Source organism: Bombus vosnesenskii, unplaced genomic scaffold (assembly GCF_011952255.1).
Source record: "Bombus vosnesenskii isolate JDL3184/JDL3185 unplaced genomic scaffold, Bvos_JDL3184-5_v1.1 scf7180000016263, whole genome shotgun sequence".
Classification (NCBI taxonomy): domain Eukaryota; kingdom Metazoa; phylum Arthropoda; class Insecta; order Hymenoptera; family Apidae; genus Bombus; species Bombus vosnesenskii.
In genome coordinates this window covers 1989741-2008477 of record NW_022884332.1, presented here as the reverse complement: position 1 = coordinate 2008477, position 18737 = coordinate 1989741, and the positions used below count along the sequence as shown (strand labels likewise).

At 35.1% G+C, this 18737-nt stretch overlaps 4 protein-coding genes across 10 annotated transcripts in view; 3 read left to right on the top strand and 1 right to left on the bottom strand.

Moving 5' to 3' along the window:
* The window catches only part of LOC117242106 (alpha-tubulin N-acetyltransferase-like), a 30092-nt gene extending 16812 nt beyond the window's left edge, over positions 1 to 13280 (top strand). The window contains exons 4-8 of one of the 2 annotated variants that reach the window (XM_033508512.1): positions 7631 to 7772; positions 9603 to 9708; positions 9947 to 10034; positions 11498 to 11592; positions 11976 to 13280. In XM_033508512.1, the coding sequence (XP_033364403.1) occupies positions 7631 to 7772; positions 9603 to 9708; positions 9947 to 10034; positions 11498 to 11592; positions 11976 to 12258 (714 nt within the window). In that variant the 3' untranslated portion in view covers positions 12259 to 13280. Of the gene's footprint in view, positions 1 to 7630; positions 7773 to 9602; positions 9709 to 9946; positions 10035 to 10411; positions 10459 to 11497; positions 11593 to 11975 lie in introns of both variants that reach the window. The other variant, XM_033508513.1, reaches the window with a different exon arrangement.
* On the bottom strand, positions 12926 to 18055 carry LOC117242110 (phospholipid phosphatase 6). Of its 2 annotated transcripts, none has more exons than XM_033508517.1 (4): positions 14537 to 14652; positions 14333 to 14467; positions 14128 to 14227; positions 12926 to 14034 (listed from the first exon to the last, which is right to left on the bottom strand). In XM_033508517.1, the coding sequence occupies exons 1-4, from the start codon at positions 14543 to 14545 to the stop codon at positions 13640 to 13642; spliced, it is 639 nt and encodes a 212-aa protein (XP_033364408.1). In that variant the 5' UTR covers positions 14546 to 14652; the 3' UTR covers positions 12926 to 13639. The 2 variants fall into 2 exon arrangements, with proteins under 2 accessions (XP_033364408.1, XP_033364409.1); XM_033508518.1 differs by lacking the exon at positions 14537 to 14652 and adding an exon at positions 17584 to 18055 and having other exon boundaries at positions 13593 to 14034.
* On the top strand, positions 14856 to 16280 carry LOC117242107. The gene is made up of 5 exons (XM_033508514.1): positions 14856 to 14980; positions 15034 to 15158; positions 15235 to 15573; positions 15658 to 15925; positions 16006 to 16280. The coding sequence occupies exons 1-5, from the start codon at positions 14934 to 14936 to the stop codon at positions 16070 to 16072; spliced, it is 846 nt and encodes a 281-aa protein (XP_033364405.1). The 5' UTR covers positions 14856 to 14933; the 3' UTR covers positions 16073 to 16280.
* The window catches only part of LOC117242105 (GDNF-inducible zinc finger protein 1-like), a 23988-nt gene continuing 21811 nt past the window's right edge, over positions 16561 to 18737 (top strand). For 2 of the 5 annotated variants that reach the window (XM_033508505.1, XM_033508504.1), the window contains exon 1: positions 16561 to 16685. In XM_033508505.1, the coding sequence (XP_033364396.1) occupies positions 16668 to 16685 (18 nt within the window). In that variant the 5' untranslated portion in view covers positions 16561 to 16667. Of the gene's footprint in view, positions 16686 to 16714; positions 17071 to 18177; positions 18728 to 18737 lie in introns of those variants that run through there. The other 3 variants (XM_033508510.1, XM_033508508.1, XM_033508507.1) reach the window with 2 other exon arrangements.

Genomic DNA, 18737 nt, shown 5'->3' with positions numbered 1-18737 from the left:
TAACACAAAAATACGATTGCTGAGACACTCGGTAAATTGCTCGATGTATCACTTTCCAAGGCGATCACACGAATGAATATCCGATGAAAATCTTTTTCGCTATACGACTGCATTTGTTTGTTATATACTCGCTGGAGACATCGAGAAGGTTCCAATCGTTGTTGCTAGGCAATTTCTGTCAAAAGTTTGTTGTATACTCTTTGGAAACATCGAGAAAGATCCAAACGCTGTTACTAGGCAGTTTCTGTCTGGAGATTGATTCCTAATACAACGTGTGTCCCATTATATCGACATCTCTAAAGTACAATTCTATGTAATTTCTAGGGAGAACGATACAACCGATCCACACCTTCGTCAGGCAAAACGTTTATCCCGTGACCGTGGCTACGTTCGGCGACCAGTTGTCACCTCGAACCCACTTTCGCTTTTCACAAATATCAAACAATTACAAATGACAATTGCTTAATTACAGTTATGATAAAATCTAGGCTAAAGCATTAGAAGGCTTCCTCAAAATTGCAAAGGGAAGGCTCCGGTTTTCCTTTCATCTCCGACATATACATAGGTCTAACGTCGCATCAACAGCGAGATTATTAGCTGCGGAGGCGGATGTGCTTGAAGCTTTACGTCGATCAAATGAGAGAAGTTTTGTTCGTAAACGCTTTGAATTGTTTATGAAATTCATGTTTGTACGAACATAAGTGAGAAGCTACGATCTAGACGCTAAAGTCCGTTTCATTCGCTAGATAATAGTTTGTAGAATATAGTTTAGTGTTTGTAGAATTGCGTATGAAATTAGTGGCTTTAGTTGGCAGAAGACTCCGGTGGAACACGAAAAAAAGCTCGTATGGTATTTTCGAAGGAACTGAGAGAAGATTCGACGTTGATAGGAAGAAAGAGATTTGTTCGAGACGCTTTGGATTACTTGTGAAATTCGTATTTCTATGCAACTAGAAGATCGAGACGTAGAGATTTGTCTTATCTATTAGATATCGTGACAGGTACGGTATTTTTGCATATTTTTGCACGTTGTACGCATCCGTTGCACTTTTAAAACAGTTTGGTACTTTGAATGGAAATTTGCATAAACTTATAGAATTGCTTGTTGAATCAGTCGATAGGAGACCCGTCGAGGAGTGGAAATTTGAAGCTCAGGCAGCGTTTCTAAGAAGGCATTTGGATTATTTATAAATTAAAAATATAATCGACGACGAAACTAATTTAATACTTTGAATGGAAATATTATGAAATTATATATTGAATTAACGACTTTAGAACGAGTATTTTTAACTGGCAAGAAACTCGCGTGGAATGCAAATTTAAAAGTCGGATAATAATTTTATTAATAGTGGTTGAAAACAGAAATTCGTTATATTTTATGTTATTTACGAACCAAAGATATAATTAACGATACAAACAATTTAAATACCTTGGATTAATATATTGAATAGCATGTATGGTAAGAATTATAGCCAAAGGTGCGATGATGTTGTTGAACGTGTTAAACGATACATATAATCATAAATATGTTAATCTCGTTTTAATACGAATCTCGTTTTAGTCTTGTGTATGTAAATATGTGTATATGTTGACAATTATTGCCACCGGAGAAACAAACATTTTTCGCAATATTTCAGAACTATTAATTATTCGGTTTTTCCTATTCAAATTATAAATTGCTAACTTGCAAAACGCTAATAAATAGCGAAAATAAAAAAAGACAGAGAATTTCACGCTTTATTCGTATCTACTTAATAATTATAATATTACGTAGATTCAAGATTTTATATAGCATTTTTGTCACCTCGTTTGTTTACTTATCATCAAAATAGCGTTCGTAACACATGCAACATCGAATTTGTGATAATGTCAATGAATTTACGAGGGCAAAAAGAGTAGAATGGAACGAAAAATTGGCGTTCGTGTTTGGTACACCAGATTTTTTCCTCCGCTCTGTTATGGTCGCTGCACTTCTGTCAGAATCACAGCAAGTGCTGCTGGCTCGTGAACTCACCTCGTGTTCCTGTGAACAGTACTCGACTAATACCAGATTGCCAACCGGTGCTCGGTACTTTTCCGTAATTAAAGCTTATTAGCTTCGGTTCACGACATTTTATAGAACCTGCTGTTGACATAAGAATCGTACTTTTCCTCTTTTCTGTTCGAAATTTCAATCACAAAGAGTATGCATTTTTTTAGAAATAGAAAAAGAGAAACTTGCTAATTAACGCGTTCCGCGTTAATAACAGACTTTTGTAAATAAAATGTTCATTTTCTAAATTCCTCTCACTGTGCTATTGACTCTTCGCTGTATTAATATCTAACACGTTCGTTGCATTACAGGTATTTGGCAATATCGATACCTTTTATATATACATATAACGTTTCACGTTGCACGTGAATTTATTATACAACTTTTCTTTCCAAATCCCCTTCGCTTTTTATCGATATTCAGCATCGAAATTAACATCATCGCATTTATCAAGATCTACGTAAAAGCAAAGCCCATACGTGCCAATTGAAATGCAAGATACAAGCAACGAATATGTTAATCAAGGCAAACGCAACGGAAGATCAATGTTGCAAGAACAGCTGCAATTCCATTCTTCTCTAATTACATGTTTTAATACAACCATCCTAAACGTTTGCTCTTCTCGAGACACGCAAGATGTTCGTTTACGTAGCGTCTGACTTACATAAATTTTATTGCGTTAATCGTCGTACGTGTTTACTTTATTTACAAAACTATTCTTCCATTTCAGAGTTATAAGTCGTCGTCTAAAGAGATCGTAAACGATGGAAATAGAGAAGGGGAGAATTTTTAACGTAATCGTCCTAAACTGTTCCTGCTTTAAAAATACCGAAGGTATCAACCCGGCGTCGTATCAAGTTTATTTTTAAATTTTATTGCGTCCAACGATGTAATCTTTTAATCTCGTCCAAGACCGTTGTTACTTAAAAAATCCTTCTTCTGTCTTAGAGTCGTGGAATCATCGTCTGCAACGAATTAGACTTTGCAAGTAGCTGTTTAAAGAGATCGTGAAAATGGAAAATAAGAAAGGGAGAGAATCTTTTAACGCAACCTTCATAAACTTTTCCTTCTCGCGAAACGCGAAAGGTGTTAATTCGCATTGCGAGAAGGAAATTCCGTTTCGTGCCGCTGCTGATTCTCTTGTGTTAATCTTTCCCCTTCGTTCTGTTCAATTTCGTTTGCCCACGAGCATGTGCGAAACGACGATGTTTCGCAACGTTCGGCTTAACGAGCAACGGCACGATTTTGCGTAAGATTTCCATGGAAGTGGTCTGCATCGAGATCGCTGGGACGCCTTTCTGCTTTTACTCGGGAAGTAATTACGTCTCGTTTACACCGTCCAGCACGGTTCACATCCTCTACGCGTGGGTGGATAGCAATTTCGTACGCAGGACACGAACTCGTGTAAGCTGTTCGTTATTTAACTGTGCCACTCTTAACGCCAACCATAGTCGGTATCTGTGTTGGAAAACCTGTGAATACGAATGTCGATTATAGTCGCTACGTAACGAACCATGACTGCTACCGTCGATCATCGGCGTTCAGGTAATGATTAGACTGCGGATGCTTATGCAAATTTTACGAACTTTTGCGAACGTCAGTAGGAAAACGGAACATACGTAGAAATTTTACCTAGTAAATATCGCAACGAGTATCGCGCTTTGCATACTTTATATAGCTTTTTATATCACGTACAGTATGCGTATTTTTAAAATTTTGCATTTTTTACGAATGTATAAAAATCCCGTAGTCTAGTCTGGTGATAATTTATCCGATACGTACGTGATTACGTAAGACGACCATCTGCACTGTTATTTCGATCGTCGTACTGCAAAATGTGTACCGAGTGAGTGCTTGAATTCGTATGCTGATTTCCTACTGCATTTAGTGCATGTGTACTGCTTTGTACAGTTTTCTGTTATTTAGGAAGAATAGTCGTTGAACTGTAGGAAACTGCAAATACCGATACTTCATTCGCGTAGGTTTTAATCGATTTTTTGGCGTTTAATTCTGTTGAGGTTATTCGGTGTGTAAACAGAGAAAACACATGGATAAATTGTAAGGTAGAAAATATATTTAAATAGAAGTGTAATAAGTAAAAATACAATTTGAGCTGGTCCAGATCCGCACGCTAGCTGTGTCACCTAATAACTGAAAAACCCCGAAGCCAACGTCGCCTGTCTACTGTTTATGGCCTGACTTCGTCGCAGTCTTTTGTCTACGCGCTGTCGATGGCTTCGGTGCTTGAGAAAACTAAAAAAGACTAGATGTAGAGTTTTCTTAGAAGTGGTAACCACTTCAACAAATTCGAACACGACGAACGTTCCTGTACTATCTTAATATCTGCACTCTGTTTCTTCATATTCTAAGATACTCGAATTCTATGAATTGTAATCGAAGTACGTTTCGAAGGATTTTAAACGTCGATTTGCGAAATCGCTGGTACAATAATACGTACACAGGAGTCGTACTCGTAGCTATGTATGCACGTCGTAAAGAAAGGGTTAAAGATACGCTCGGATACTTACAAGTTACACCTACCAGACTTCCGTTCTCTTCCCATCTTCGATAACAGACATTCCCGACGTCTGAAACGATACCATCGCGATAGTCTGGCAGATAGCTTGTTTCAAACGAAATCAAATATTTCGGCTCCTTTTACGCCGAATAGACATTGAACTTATATATGATATAATATATTAATTAAACGCACACGTAAACGGATACCGATCGTACATAGGAATTCAATTAAAGCTATAATTGACGATAATTAAGTTCTCGTCTACGTTGCCGTATGAAAATATAGATTAGAATTAATTAATGGAGTCAATAACGATAATTATTAATGCCATTGCGAATTGATTTAAGTATTAAATTAATTATATATAGTTTAAATTAATTTATCATGGAATTAATAGGAATTAATGAATAGTAGATCAATATAGGTAATCTCAGAAGTCTTCTTATAATTTCAATTTAGATTCTTTCTTGTTGAGATTGACAAATTTATGTGATCTTTCACCCTGCGTAGGTTGCAAGGATATATAAAAACGGAGGAATGACAGAACGAGGGGGAAAGTGTTCACAGGTTGGTTAGAGTAGGATGATGAGAGAGAGAAAGAGGAAAGAAAAGAGAGGAAGGAACGGTAGAGACGAAAGGAAAAAGACAAAGCAAGAGGAGGAAATAAGAAAGAAAGGATGAAGAGAAAAGAGAATCCCTCGGTACTTGTTTATCTTTGTTCCTGCTAATTGCGTAATTCTAACAGGAACGATCTGATACCCATTCGTTTTTACACAAAGAACATGAAAGTTACCGTGTCGTTTGTTGTTAGATACATTTTCGATGGCATTTTCAGGTCTCCGATCTTCACAGAGTTAAATACAAATACACTAACGAACTTCGGTCTCTTACGCGTATTTGTTTCATCGATCTCATTATATATTCGAAATTAGTTGCGCCGTGTAATAGGAATTTTATCTTCTTGTCGATCGAATATTTACAAGGAAAAATCACGTTATACGCATGGTGAAATTATTTAATGAATTTCCAACGAATTAATTTGTTTCTCGCGATAATTAGGAATGAGAGAAACGACGCGAGAAGCGCGAAGTCGATGTAACAAGCAACGTGTTACTATACGTGTACCGTTACACTACAGCGATCTAAATGAAGGATTTCTTATTTTTTCGTGCAGTTGAAACAGCACACAGAGCGGAACGTAAGGCGACCGAACACAAAGCCAGTCCTTAAACAGAGTAACGACTGGCCTCTTTTTCCTATCCTTCTTTCAAAGTTCCTGCAACCTGTTTCTTGCCCGTGCACAGATCGATAGTAATTTTCTTTGCTTTCTTGTGGAACGACCGGCGCTCGAATCCCAAGTTCACCGACGAAATCGTGGCTCGCGTGCAATTCTCTAATCACCGTTTCTCAACCTAACTGTACGTGTAACTGTCCATTGTCGAACGTTATATTCTCATGCCATCTTTGTAAACTGCACTTATTTCCTTATAGTCCGACACATTCCTTCGATGTCAGTTTAAATACATTCTTCGGTACTTCCTGTATTATTATTAGAGACTGTAAGAATGCATAGCGTGCATAAGTATACTTAAGTACTATAAATATATAAGTGCTACAAGTATATTGAATACTATAAGTACTTAAGTGTATTTTTATATATAAAATTAATAAACTTACTAAAGTACTATACTTAAGTACTATGAGTATACAAATGCTATAAGTATATGAAATACTATAAGTACTTAAGTATAGTACTTAAGTATATTTTTATATATAAAATTCATAAACTTAAGTACTATGAGTATATAAGTGCTATACGTATATTGAATACTATAAGTACATAAGTATAGTAATTAAGTATATTTTTATATATAAAATTCATAAACTTAAGTACTATGAGTATATAAGTGCTATAAGTATATTGAATACTATAAGTATATGAAATACTATAAGTACTTAAGTATAGTACTTAAGTATATTTTTATATATAAAATTAATAAACTTAAGTACTATGAGTATATAAGTGCTATAAGTATATCGAATACTATAAGTACTTAAGTATATTTTTATATATAAAATTAATAAACTTAAGTACTATGAGTATATAGATGCTATAAGTATATTGAATACTATAAGTACTTAAGTATATTTTTATATATAAAATTAATAAACTTACTTAAGTACTATGAGTATATAAGTGCTATAAGTATATTGAATACTATAAGTACTTAAGTATAGTAATTAAGTATATTTTTATATATAAAATTAATAAACTTAGTGTATAAAAATATACTTAAGTACTATACTTAAGTATATAAAAATAGTCAGATATATATAAGTAAATATTCGAAAACATGCAAGTATACTAAAACGCGTGTACCGTTTCTTCAAATATTTAACAAATTTTGTTACGATTAAGAGGATGAGTTAGGAAACCAAGTAGAAAGATATCTGAAGAAAAAGTTGATAGTTTATTTATCTTTTCGTTTATAATACAGTAATCTCTTAATTTTCCCTGTACTTCATGGCGTTCGTCTTTATTCGTTTCCTTCTTTCGTTATGCCGAATAATTTCTTACACACTGTACAGAATAGAAAATATAACGAAATATATCGAAAAATATTAATCGGAATAATTATCGGTCACAAAGTCGAGAACGCTAGATTAGATCTTCGATTTTTTAACGTGCAAAGAGATTAAAACCGACATTAGATATGAAGAGAAAATACTCGCACGCTTACGACAGCTAATTTCGTGACTTGTTCCCGATAAGAAACAACACCGTACAGGCTACTGTGGCAAATTAGTAGACGGTCTTAAAGAGGAGCGTGACAAAAGGTCATTATGCGTGGGTTTTACGGTTGCAGGTAACCCGAAAGGTGATTGAACTCGTTCAGATTATTTGCTGCGTTAGTTTATTTCAAGCTCTCTTGCGGAATATAAAATAGGATTTATAATATAAAGGTTCAATGAGATATCAAATTATTTGAAATGTCAACTATTTGTACGTATTTCTGTGTATCTGTTTTCTATATATTTTCACAGTAATAATGCTTCTTGTCATTTTTATCTTTCAGGAAGAGAATATTAGGCCCGTGAAATTGGCGATCGATAGACCTTCAGAGAAATTCTTAGCCTTTCTAGACAAGTACTACGGTCTCTCGAAGATTATTCCACAGAACAATAAATTTGTCGTTTTTCAAGGATTCTTTGACGACGGTACGTACACCTTTTTCTTCCTTAAACTTCCTCGAATCTTTAAAATTTCGTGGCACCCATTGTTTCGTTTAGAAACGATCTCAGTTACGAAAAATCAGTAAAATACGATAACTTAATTATCGCGTACACATAATTTTTTTTTACACAAAATTTCTAAAATATTAAAATATTACCCATGCGATTGGAAGAGAGAAGATGGAAGAATCGAAACGTCCATGAATTCAGAAATATTGCAGCACTTTGGTCTTACTGTACTGTACCTGTAATCGCTAGACTGCGCACGTTTATGCGGTTTAATATTTTTATTGACGTTGGTAAAGAAACGGGACTTAAATACGAATTTATTTTATCAATTAAACATCCTAACGAATGCTTTACTTTAAATAATCTGTATTTCTTTTGCAGATTGCATACATTTTACAAGTTTATGCTGCTGTAAATTCCATAAGCGCGTAGACATCCGCGCTCTGATCTTCTTTATTTTTATGGTGTTTTACTTCGATCCGAGGACAGAAGAACAAAGTTTCGAGGTGTAAACGCTCGTTAAACAGTTACGTTTCTAATTACTTCGTCGAAGAAGTAAACTTGTCGGTTCGTTCGTTAACGACCACTATGCTAGGAATTCTCGTTAGAGCGCAGAGTAAACGCCGATCGTGTTGGTAAATCATTAACGCGCGTTAGTTGCTTCTGTTTAATTGATCGGTCATCTTATCGGTGAAATTCATCTGTTGAAATGATAAATTTAAAAAGAAATTCTTCGAAAGTTTCCGAATACGATAGAAAATGACTAGAAACAGGCCAATTTGAATTTTTAGAAAGTTTCTAAATATTCCTAAGAAGTTTCTAACTATGGCAGAGACATATTAATCTAATAAAATGGAAGAAGATAGCTGATCATTATACGAAAGAAATTTATATCTTCATAAAATCTGTATCCGACTTTTCCTCGTAATTTTAGCTAAGAAATACATCTGAGAATAATAAATGTATAATTATCGTTTCTATAAATTTATTATACAGAATAGATACAGATACGGAGGAATAAATATTTCTCTACGAAATTATCGAATTACTTCTATGAAAGTATTTCCATATAGTAATAACTATAAAGACATATCGTCACTATGATATTATTCATTTTTAATTCATGAACAAATTCAAGATCAATCCTATTCACGCATATGCTACAATATGAGTACCATTTTTTACTGACAAACTGAAAATTTGATGAGCGTCTCGTCTTCAAGGTATCTCCATAAAGATACAAGGTAGTCTGTGAGTGCATTGTCGATCTGCTTTCAAGTTAAAGGTACGAAAATGGTGGTACGAAGGTCGAGTTTCGCCTTGTAGTTGATCCTTCGGCGCAAGTGCCCTAAATCGGTAATTCTTACCCGCTGTGGTATAAAATCGCGGTCAATGTCAACCTATGTAATGACCCTATTATGTAAATCCCTTGATCGATTCGAAGCTGTCCTTAAATGATGAATTCGCTGACTCGACATTCTGTTGATTATGAACGAGTCGATCCGATTTCCTTGACATCGGATAGCTTATGGTAGGATATGAAATTGCTCGTTTTAAATTCCTCTACGCTATGACGAGGCGGGCTCACTTGCGAAAACTAAATGATATGAACGATAAGATTGATCGATAGATAAGATGATTGTATAGCAGTAAAGCGAGTTTAGTCTTATTATTGGATTAATATTGTTTTCTTAAGTTAGATTAAAATAACTGAACTGTACTATTAGATAATAATTTTTGTGTAACGTTTTCTTCTTCTGTAATATACAGCGTTATTCAATAACATGTTTATTGGATATTTTGCAGAACGTCAGGATGTGAGGACGAATAGATACAGTTTACCTGCAAAGACCTCGATTGACATTGGTACTTCTAGCATCGTACATAACAATCTCGGGAAGAGTAGCTCTAAGTACGACATTTTATTTATAATGTTTAAAATATGTGTGTATTTTATAAATAATGTATTAAATATATATATATAATCGTTCGTAGCCCAATGATAATATTATTTAGAGTAAGTGGATTATACTAAATTAAAAAATTACAGTATGATGATTAAATAGTAGATTTAATTAAGATCTTATAAATATTACAAATAAGTGATATGTATATCGTTATCGTATTAACAACTTTCATCTTGGTTTCAGCTTAAATGGCGTTGCCTATTCTTCCCCTGTTTCACGCAGTTCGTTTGGTAGATACGCCGCGGCACGACCGCCTTGTTCCATGGCAAATGTAAGTACGGCATCACAGCACACCGAGGATCACCGACAAATAAGATAGATAAAAGCAAAATACCAAGCATAGCTTCATTTTACGCTGTTTTACTCTCGAAGTAGAATGCTAGACACACCAAGCTTTTGTATTAGCTATGTAACACACACACACTAATGTAAACTAAACACGTATTTTACATTAAGTTATTTGGATATAGCATTTATATGTGAATCGTGTAATAACTATATTTAATAATATTTTTGCACTTAAAACATTCTAATTATTAATTGCTTCGCGATAAAATTCCAACTGCATGTTTTAACACTTGTACGATAACATCGTTATAATAGCACCGTAATAACCATGACTAAAAATGCATTAACGCTTTCTTTTAGATAATCCATAACACTGCTGTGCTTGGTCCATCAGCCGAGCGTACTGGGTGAGTAAACTCAAAAGATAGTCATCGAAATTGTTGAACGATCACGCAAAAGCTGCTTACAATATTAATTAGCCTTTAATTTCTTTGTACCTATGGAGAGCGGTGAAGCCCTCTTGGATATCTGACTCGTTGAAGCTTTAATTAATCTTTCAATAGACGGATAAGTCGTTCTAAACGATGTAACGATACTATTTTCAATTATGTATATCGACTGAATTAATATTACACGTTGAATTTACTATAGAGTGATACGTTGTTCATTGAAACTTTAAAATACTCAAGGTTGGTCGCTAAAGGGTTAAGGAAAACATGAATAACACGGCAATATGCGATATAAACAGCTTCCACTATTTTTACACTGAATGGTGTATATGCTACCTCTTGCCAGCGCACATTTGTACGCGCGTCATATACATATTTCCTGGACCTTTCTCTTGCTTAATTTCTTCAATGTTGCCCCGAGGTTTTGGGTTGAATAAGATCGCTTCGATACTTCGATAGGCAACAAAAAATATGTAGATATCCGATTATATTGCTTCCATTAGTTAGAAAATTTCAATATTTATTTAATTATACAGTTAGGTATAGAAAAATGAACTTGCGTATTTAAATGTCACGAATTCTCTATATTAAGTCGATATTAATTCATTCATTCATCGGCTGATATATTGTAAATATTAAAATGGATAGTTTATAGCGTTTTGAGAACATTGTAAACATTGAGATATTAAAATTCTATAAAATTTTATGAGAAGACATCGATATTTGGCTGTCGGAAAAGATTGTTAGAAAAGACTTAAATTTAAGATATAAGTATCATCTTATTATTTCGTCTTTAACGCACAGATACGTTTAATTTATTGAACAGAAACATTTTGTTAGATCAATTTGCGCATGTATGAATGTATGTACGTTATATTTATTTATTGTGATATGTACCGATTATTTTCAACTGGTCACTCGCACCTGTGCATATGATTAAAATGTGTTCACCGGATGTGCTGCATGGACTTTATATTTATTTCCTTTTCGTTGACAGATATTAAGCGATTCCACTCCCATGAAAACACCAGTTCAATATTCCCAATATCCTCTGCACAATGGCAACACGTTCCTTTTACTCTTGTTTTCGGAGTAAGTAATTTCATTTGCGTCACTTGCAAAAATTGTGTGATCCATGCATGATTTATTTTCTTTACAAAAATATTATCATTCATTATCTCATCATATAGGCGTAAGATAATAATTTATTTGAAAAAAAACATTTAAAAAATATATTTTATTTTCAAATAAAAACCTAATTATTCTGGTGTTTTATATTTTTTTTAATCGATATTGTAATAACGTTCTTTTGCTTAGCATATTTATTAAAAGAATCTATAATTATTCTTTAGGCCTTAATATAATTGTTATACTTTGACAACGTAAAACTGCACGTAACAAGCAATTACGATCGTGGAATGCATGTTATTATCAAACATGTTTCCACGCATCTTCATGGGAAGTTACTTTTTCAGTGAAAAACCGAGCACGCCGGCTGCGACTCAACTGAAACCGGAACGACCACGATCGTTGAGCCTTTATTCGGAAGAAGAACAGAAGCAACGTACAAGCGAATTGTCAACAGTACCAACACCTGCTTTACCAGACTATCAACCGACTCCTTTAGCTACCATTTTACGAGAGACAGAGAAAACCGAAAAAAATATGAAACCATCACCCTCGTGTAGCCAAGAAGTAGCTGGTCCCAATCAACATACTCGATTAGATTTAAAATTTTATCATTCTCCTTTATGGTAAACGAAAACAATGGAACAATGTTAGAATTATATCATCTGCATGTGCGACAAAATTAAGAACGCTTTACCTCTGATAATAAAGTATCGGAGGAAAGATAATTAATAATAAGCTTGATGAAAATTGGGCAGCTGTGGTAATTGAGGTGAACGTTATGTATTAGTTTATATGACAAGGCGTAAAACGTGTACTATAATTGTTAAAATCAATTGTTTTTACTTTCTGTGAGAACAATTAACAGATTATCATTGGCTATCGTTAATTTATACATATATCATGGGATTGCACTTTGAATAAAAGACGCAGAAACTTTTCAATACTTAGTTTACTATGACTAATAACTTGAAACATGAGGAGAAATTATAAAAGTTATAGCTCCAAAAAAATAAAATCTAAATGCTGATGATTTTTCGCACTTTTTCGAGCTCTAATTAGGTTTAGCATTCTATTGAAAAAAATATTGGAAATCTTTATGCGTTTTTAATTTGAACTCGAATACCAGTATAATAACAGAATACCTATGCTGAAATTGAATATCTAATCGATATGTTTCAATTGACTGAAACGATGATAATATTGAAATTGTTAGTAGGTTATTGTAGGAAACCAGATTAATATCGTAGTACACGACTGACGTTCATAACGTGTAGATTGCATATATACATACATATAGGCTGGCTTGTAATTTTATACGTAGATGAAAATGGTACAAGACATTTTTCATATATTACAAATGTAGCGATACGTGATTTGTACAATAAACTTATCATTCCCCTTTTTTTTACATTATATACTGAACTCTAAAGGAATCTTTTATTATTCCTTTTTAATCTCGTCGAGTTCAACATTTATTGGAACAAAGACGTTTATTACAAAATATATTTATTGATTATGCTCTACAACCTTTGTATTTTCTATTATCAGATTCGTAAAAATCTACGATATTGCTAGGACAAGGTGGAACCTGAAATTGTTGTCGATAAAAATATATTATGTGATAAGAAAATAAAAGTATATAAATATGATTGCATTATTTGGTATAAACATCTTCCATAAATTCATAATTTAAAGCATGTATCATTATATAATTAAGAACCATTTCATATCTTATCTCATAAAAATAATTAACAGTGCTTACATAAACAGTCTTGATAATAACGATATAACAAAAAGAGCACTCTATCTGACAATTACCTTTACTTTAGTATTTTCAATATCAACTTATCTAATTTAAAAATGAATATAAAGAAATATCATATATTTCAATATCGTTCTTTGTTGCAAATGATTAATCAAACGCATAACATAAATATTATAAAAGATAACAATGATCGACATAATCTTCTATCACTGCTTAATATTATATTAAAAAAGTGAATCAATTTTAAATATCATATTCTGCACCATCTAGTTTCTCATCGGTTATCCAATATATTAAATTGGAACAAGTTTCAGATTCTAAATATAAAATGCTTACAAGCATTCCTTCGATATAACCTAGAAAAATTCCTGCAGAAATATCAAGAATATAATGCCTTCTCATTAAAAGTCTAGACAGAATTACAGCAAAGATCCATATTGATATTGATAGGAGACAAATATCAGACACGGGCCATAGATATTTAAAGAAATAAAAAATAAGTACCGACCGAGAAGCATGACCCGATGGGAACGAATACTTATCAGGTCCTAGTGAAAAAGGATCGTCGTTAACTGCTGGTCTTCTTCTTCTTATATATGCTTTCAATATGGCAATAATGATAATGTCCAGTATTAAAGCTAAAAACATAATAATAATACCAGTAATGTCGATATTGAAAATTGTTTTCTTTCCTAAATATTCAATATATATATCTTGATATTTGTTCTTACCCATTAACAAATTGACTTGCATTTGATACAAATTTTTATTATTAAGAATCCAAATAAATGCAAGTATCGATGTTATCCAGGGTACTGCGTGGCAAGATATCTACGCAAATAACACAAAGTTAGAAACTCATGTACAAAGAAATCTGATGTTTTATATAATACTTTTGTTATATTTTTCGTATCTTGCACCAAAGTAAAAACGTACCTCTAACATCTTGTAATGCATTCTTAACTTTCCCATTAGTGGCAAATTTTCTACACATTTAACAACACTTCTTGTTAACTGGACATCACGGTCTAGTATTTTATTTAACATTGATGGAATTTCTCGTTTAGGATGCTGAAAGCGTTTAAAAAATAAATATATTTTATTATTTAATATTATGAAATATCATTAAAAAAAAAATACCTTCTCCATGGTACGTATATTACAGATTAAAAAAGTAGATCTAAAATAATTATTAACAAATCACTGATATCGTCAAACCACAGACTCAGATTCAGATTCAGAATTTCTGAATTAGAAGTCGTTTTGTCCACGAACTTCTGAATTTCATTCTGAACATTTTCAGGAATTAGATATGCAAAGATGGCAGCACCAGCGTTGGAAAAAATTCGAACAATTTCAAACTGACAATTTGGCGACTTTATTGTACTTTCCTATATGACGTAAAACCTTAACTTGAAATTTCTTCAAGCTTTGTGCATATAAGAGATTATCAGCACTGTCGCGACATACGTCCTATCAATTAAAAGTTCTAGATTAATTGAATAAGGATTGAATTAACTGAATCGCTAATAAAAAAATGCAGAAAGATCAGGCGGAAACACCAAAACTGAAACGACTTAGGAGGTAAACACAAAACACTACTTTTTCTCGAGTAGTAATCTTTTATATATTTTTAGGGTACAAAAGAGTTCTACACCAGAACCAGTAAAAAAGAATACAGTGGATCACATAACAAATGTTCGTGCAGGTAGTTCACACCATAGGGCAACAATGGCCCCATCTGATTTTGCTTCGCAACAGAGTAAAAATTTTACTTTGACTTCCTGTTACGTTAAAGTTCTACAAAGTTAAAATACTAAATCAATCGTACCATCTAGGTTTCCCAAAAAAGAAAATTGCATTGGATCGTACCTCGATATCTTCTATGCAACCAATGGCAGATGGAACAAAAATAATGGATTCAGAATGCAACGACATGGAGTTGAAACTCCTTTACGATCAGTATTTACAAAAGATTATGACAGAAATAATTCTAAAAAAGAAAACAGAAGAAAAGGAGAAATTGTTTTTATCTCAGCTGGCCACGATAGCCAAGGAATATGATCACAACGAAGAGAAATTGTTTAAATTAAAAACTAGAGAAAGAGATATAATAAATTTAACCAAGATACAAAATGAAATTGATTCTCAAATTCTAGATGTGAATAATTGCACTAGTAAATATTACCTAAATACCATCTTTTCGCGTATCGCTGAATTACCTACATGTTTTTAAATAATTAAACTTGTTATGATTACAGGAGGAGAAGAGAATAAACTATTAGAGAAAATTCTATCGCAGTTACATAATCTTCTAAAACCTCTGGATATACTTCGTTGCGATAATATAGTTCTTCCTGAGACACCCGAGGAGTGGGAAGAAACAAAACAAGCCTTGAAATCGTGTTCAGAGAGTTTAAAGTCTATCGTAGATTTAATTGGAACAAAAATTGAATCATATCAAAGCGTTAATGAGGGGATTAAGCAGTTTGTGCGTACTTTAAATAATATTAAAGATCATCAAAGAAGGTATAAAATAACAAATTCTCTGCTCTTTGATAATTATTTTGTATAGTACAATCACTGACGTAATATCGCTGTTCTTACAGATTAGAAAGAGAACTTTACGAGTTGCAAGCTCTTACATTGAAATCTGCATCCTTGACCTTAATGTAGAGCCAAAATTGATAGGTACTAAATCATACGTAATGCTGCGATATTAGATCATTTAAAATATTTCATATATTTGAGAATTACTTGTAATATTTATAAGATTTATAAGAGAAGGGTTGCTAATTATCACGATTATATATTTACAATATGGATTAAATCAGAATTCTATTTAAATTTTGGATATTATTTTTATATGCAAAGAAAATAAAAATATTCATCAATTTTTTACAGAAATTCGATGATTTCACTTTCTGAAGAATATTACTGTATATATACATATATATATATATACATGTATATATATATATATGTATATATGATAATTGAAGCAAATGTCGCCATACTTTGGAAATTAATAAAAATAATTAAATTAACATCACTATAATTACGCTACAACGTCGATTGTATTTGATCTACATGAAGCACGAAGGAGATGACGGGGTAACACGGGAAGAAAAACTACAATTCTTTCCGGCGTAATTAAGGGTACCTATCTTTATAAAATTTCTCGATACACGATACACCCTTAAACGAGGATAGCGCTGCAGACGGAATTTCTTTGAAATCAGCTCACATTCGCTGATTGGCGAGCTAGAAGATGGGGCTGGAGGCGCGTGTAAGTACGCATGACCGCGACCTCTCGCCATATTTAATTTTTCCCAAATTTTGCGAGTCGATGTCATAAAGAAAATCAAAAGAACAAAGATCATTCACGCGTGAATGATGAATCGAAGGGACTCGTATACAGCGGCGAGACGTCCTCGTTGAAGAATTCGAAGACATCGCGATGGAAGGAGCGCGGCGCAGGTCGCGTAACTCGCGTGCATCCAACCCCCGCGGATTTTTCCTCGCCCGCGCGCGATTTTATTCTGCGCATGGAAAGCAATTTTGCCCAATCATAAATAGGGCTATTGTGGGGGGATGGTGTATGCTGCTGGCGCATTTCATACATCCGAGTGTAATGGTAACCAGATAGAGGCGTCGCGCGGGGCTATCGGCCGGTTAGCATCGTAAATACTTACTACTTACTTCCGGTGAAAAATTTCGTCTCCCTTTACCTCGTTCTTTTTTCCCTCGTTCCGTTTCACCCCTATCTTTATCGCACCGTTATTTTTTTTTCTAGTTTCCCATCTGTCTCTGTCTATCCCATGCCAGTTTTTTTTCTTTCTCTCTCTCTTTCTCTCTCCCTCTCTCTCTCTCTCTCTTTCTTTTTCTCTCTCTCTCTCTCTCTCTCTCTCTCTCTTCCTCTCGCGCGCGGTACTTTTTTTCTCGCGGCGTGGAAAGCTTACGTATGACGTACTCTGTGCACGGAACGGAAGTAACACGGCGTGATGCACGACACGTCGAACGCGCGCGCGCTCTCTCGTTTTCTCTCTCTCCTATGTGCGTGTATGTGTGCTGCGATAAATCGTGTTTGTGCGTGTAGCGTACACGGCCGAGCGAGTGATCTGTGACGTCAGTGGTCCGATCGGTTGTCACCTGTCAAGTCAAGCTCGTATCCCTCGAAGTCTTACCTCGAAACTTTCTCACTCTCTCTCACGTATCCTTCTCTCGCTCCGACGTAAGCCTTCTTGGCTCTCCTCTCGTCTCCTCTTTTCCACCCACACACGCGCGCTTCCATCCCTAACCGCATTTCTATCTCTTGCCCTCTTACTTTTGCTCTCTCTTTTATCCCGTTGCACTCATACTAACCAGCCTCGTGCCGACCACGCAATCCGATCCATTTCCCTCCCCCTGCTGTCTCCCTCTGCTCCGCGAGAACCAGCATTAACCCCCTCTCTGCTTAACCCTCGCGGTTCCTCCCTCTCGCCCTGTCGTTTCTTCCGTCCACCCGCCTTCTCCCCGTATTTGCTCCCCCTCCCCTCCTGTTCTCTCATCACTGTGCCAGCTTCCATCCTTGCCCACCCATTTTCTCTCACTCTTTTCAGTCGGTAGAACCAGTGGCGTAGCCAGCTGCGAGATTTCTCTCTTTGCCGCGAGAGAATCGTTTCCATTCGTCGTAAGATACATCTTGGCGAGACAGCCGATATCAGCCGATGTGACATTCATTCGTAACCGATATATGTAGAAAAAAGGACCGGATAATAGTTGTAGATGTAAAAGAGAAAAGCTACGCGATATACTATTCGTGTATCTGGTATCTGTTTATTGGACGATTCGAGGTACACGGTCGTATTCCCTGGTATACTACTACCATACGTAAAAGAGTTGGCCAAAGGGAATGGAAAACGGAGCACGTACTCGAGCTACACCACTGGTCAGCTGCGTGTATCTATTCGTCCATCTCTTTCGAGCTTCGAAAGTGCTCTCTTACCGCGGCCTTCCCTTTCCCCGCTGTCCAGGCTGGTAGCAGCCACCCCCGCGCGCACGTTTCGCCCTTCCTGGTCGCCTCTCTGTCGGGCCGAAAAGCATCGCTTTGAAGCAGCGAGAGCGCGACTGGCACCCACACCGACTCTGCCCCCGCCCTCCCTTCCCACCCACTTGGCGTTGGTCGCCGGGCTTGCCACCCACCGATATACATCCCGCTCGCTCCGCTCGCCGCGACGACCGCAGACACAAAAACAATAACAAATCGATTCGCGAGGGCAATGGGAAGGGGTCAACGAGAGGTAGGACGACGAAGAAGAGAGGCAGGGGGAGGGAGATCGGGGTAGCTCTGTACGTATGT

What these genes read in the sequence shown, in the direction of transcription:
- LOC117242110 (XM_033508517.1), bottom strand. An exon ending in TGCATTACAAGATGTTAGAG is followed by an intron (nt 14,228 to 14,332) that starts GTACGTTTTTAC and finishes TTATTTGCGTAG; the next exon opens with ATATCTTGCCACGCAGTACC. An exon ending in GCAAGTCAATTTGTTAATGG is followed by an intron (nt 14,035 to 14,127) that starts GTAAGAACAAAT and finishes TTATGTTTTTAG; the next exon opens with CTTTAATACTGGACATTATC.
- LOC117242107 (XM_033508514.1), top strand. Translation starts at nt 14,934, where the DNA reads ATGCAGAAAGATCAGGCGGAAACACCAAAACTGAAACGACTTAGGAG. An exon ending in AGATGTGAATAATTGCACTA is followed by an intron (nt 15,574 to 15,657) that starts GTAAATATTACC and finishes TTATGATTACAG; the next exon opens with GAGGAGAAGAGAATAAACTA. An exon ending in ATTAAAGATCATCAAAGAAG is followed by an intron (nt 15,926 to 16,005) that starts GTATAAAATAAC and finishes CTGTTCTTACAG; the next exon opens with ATTAGAAAGAGAACTTTACG.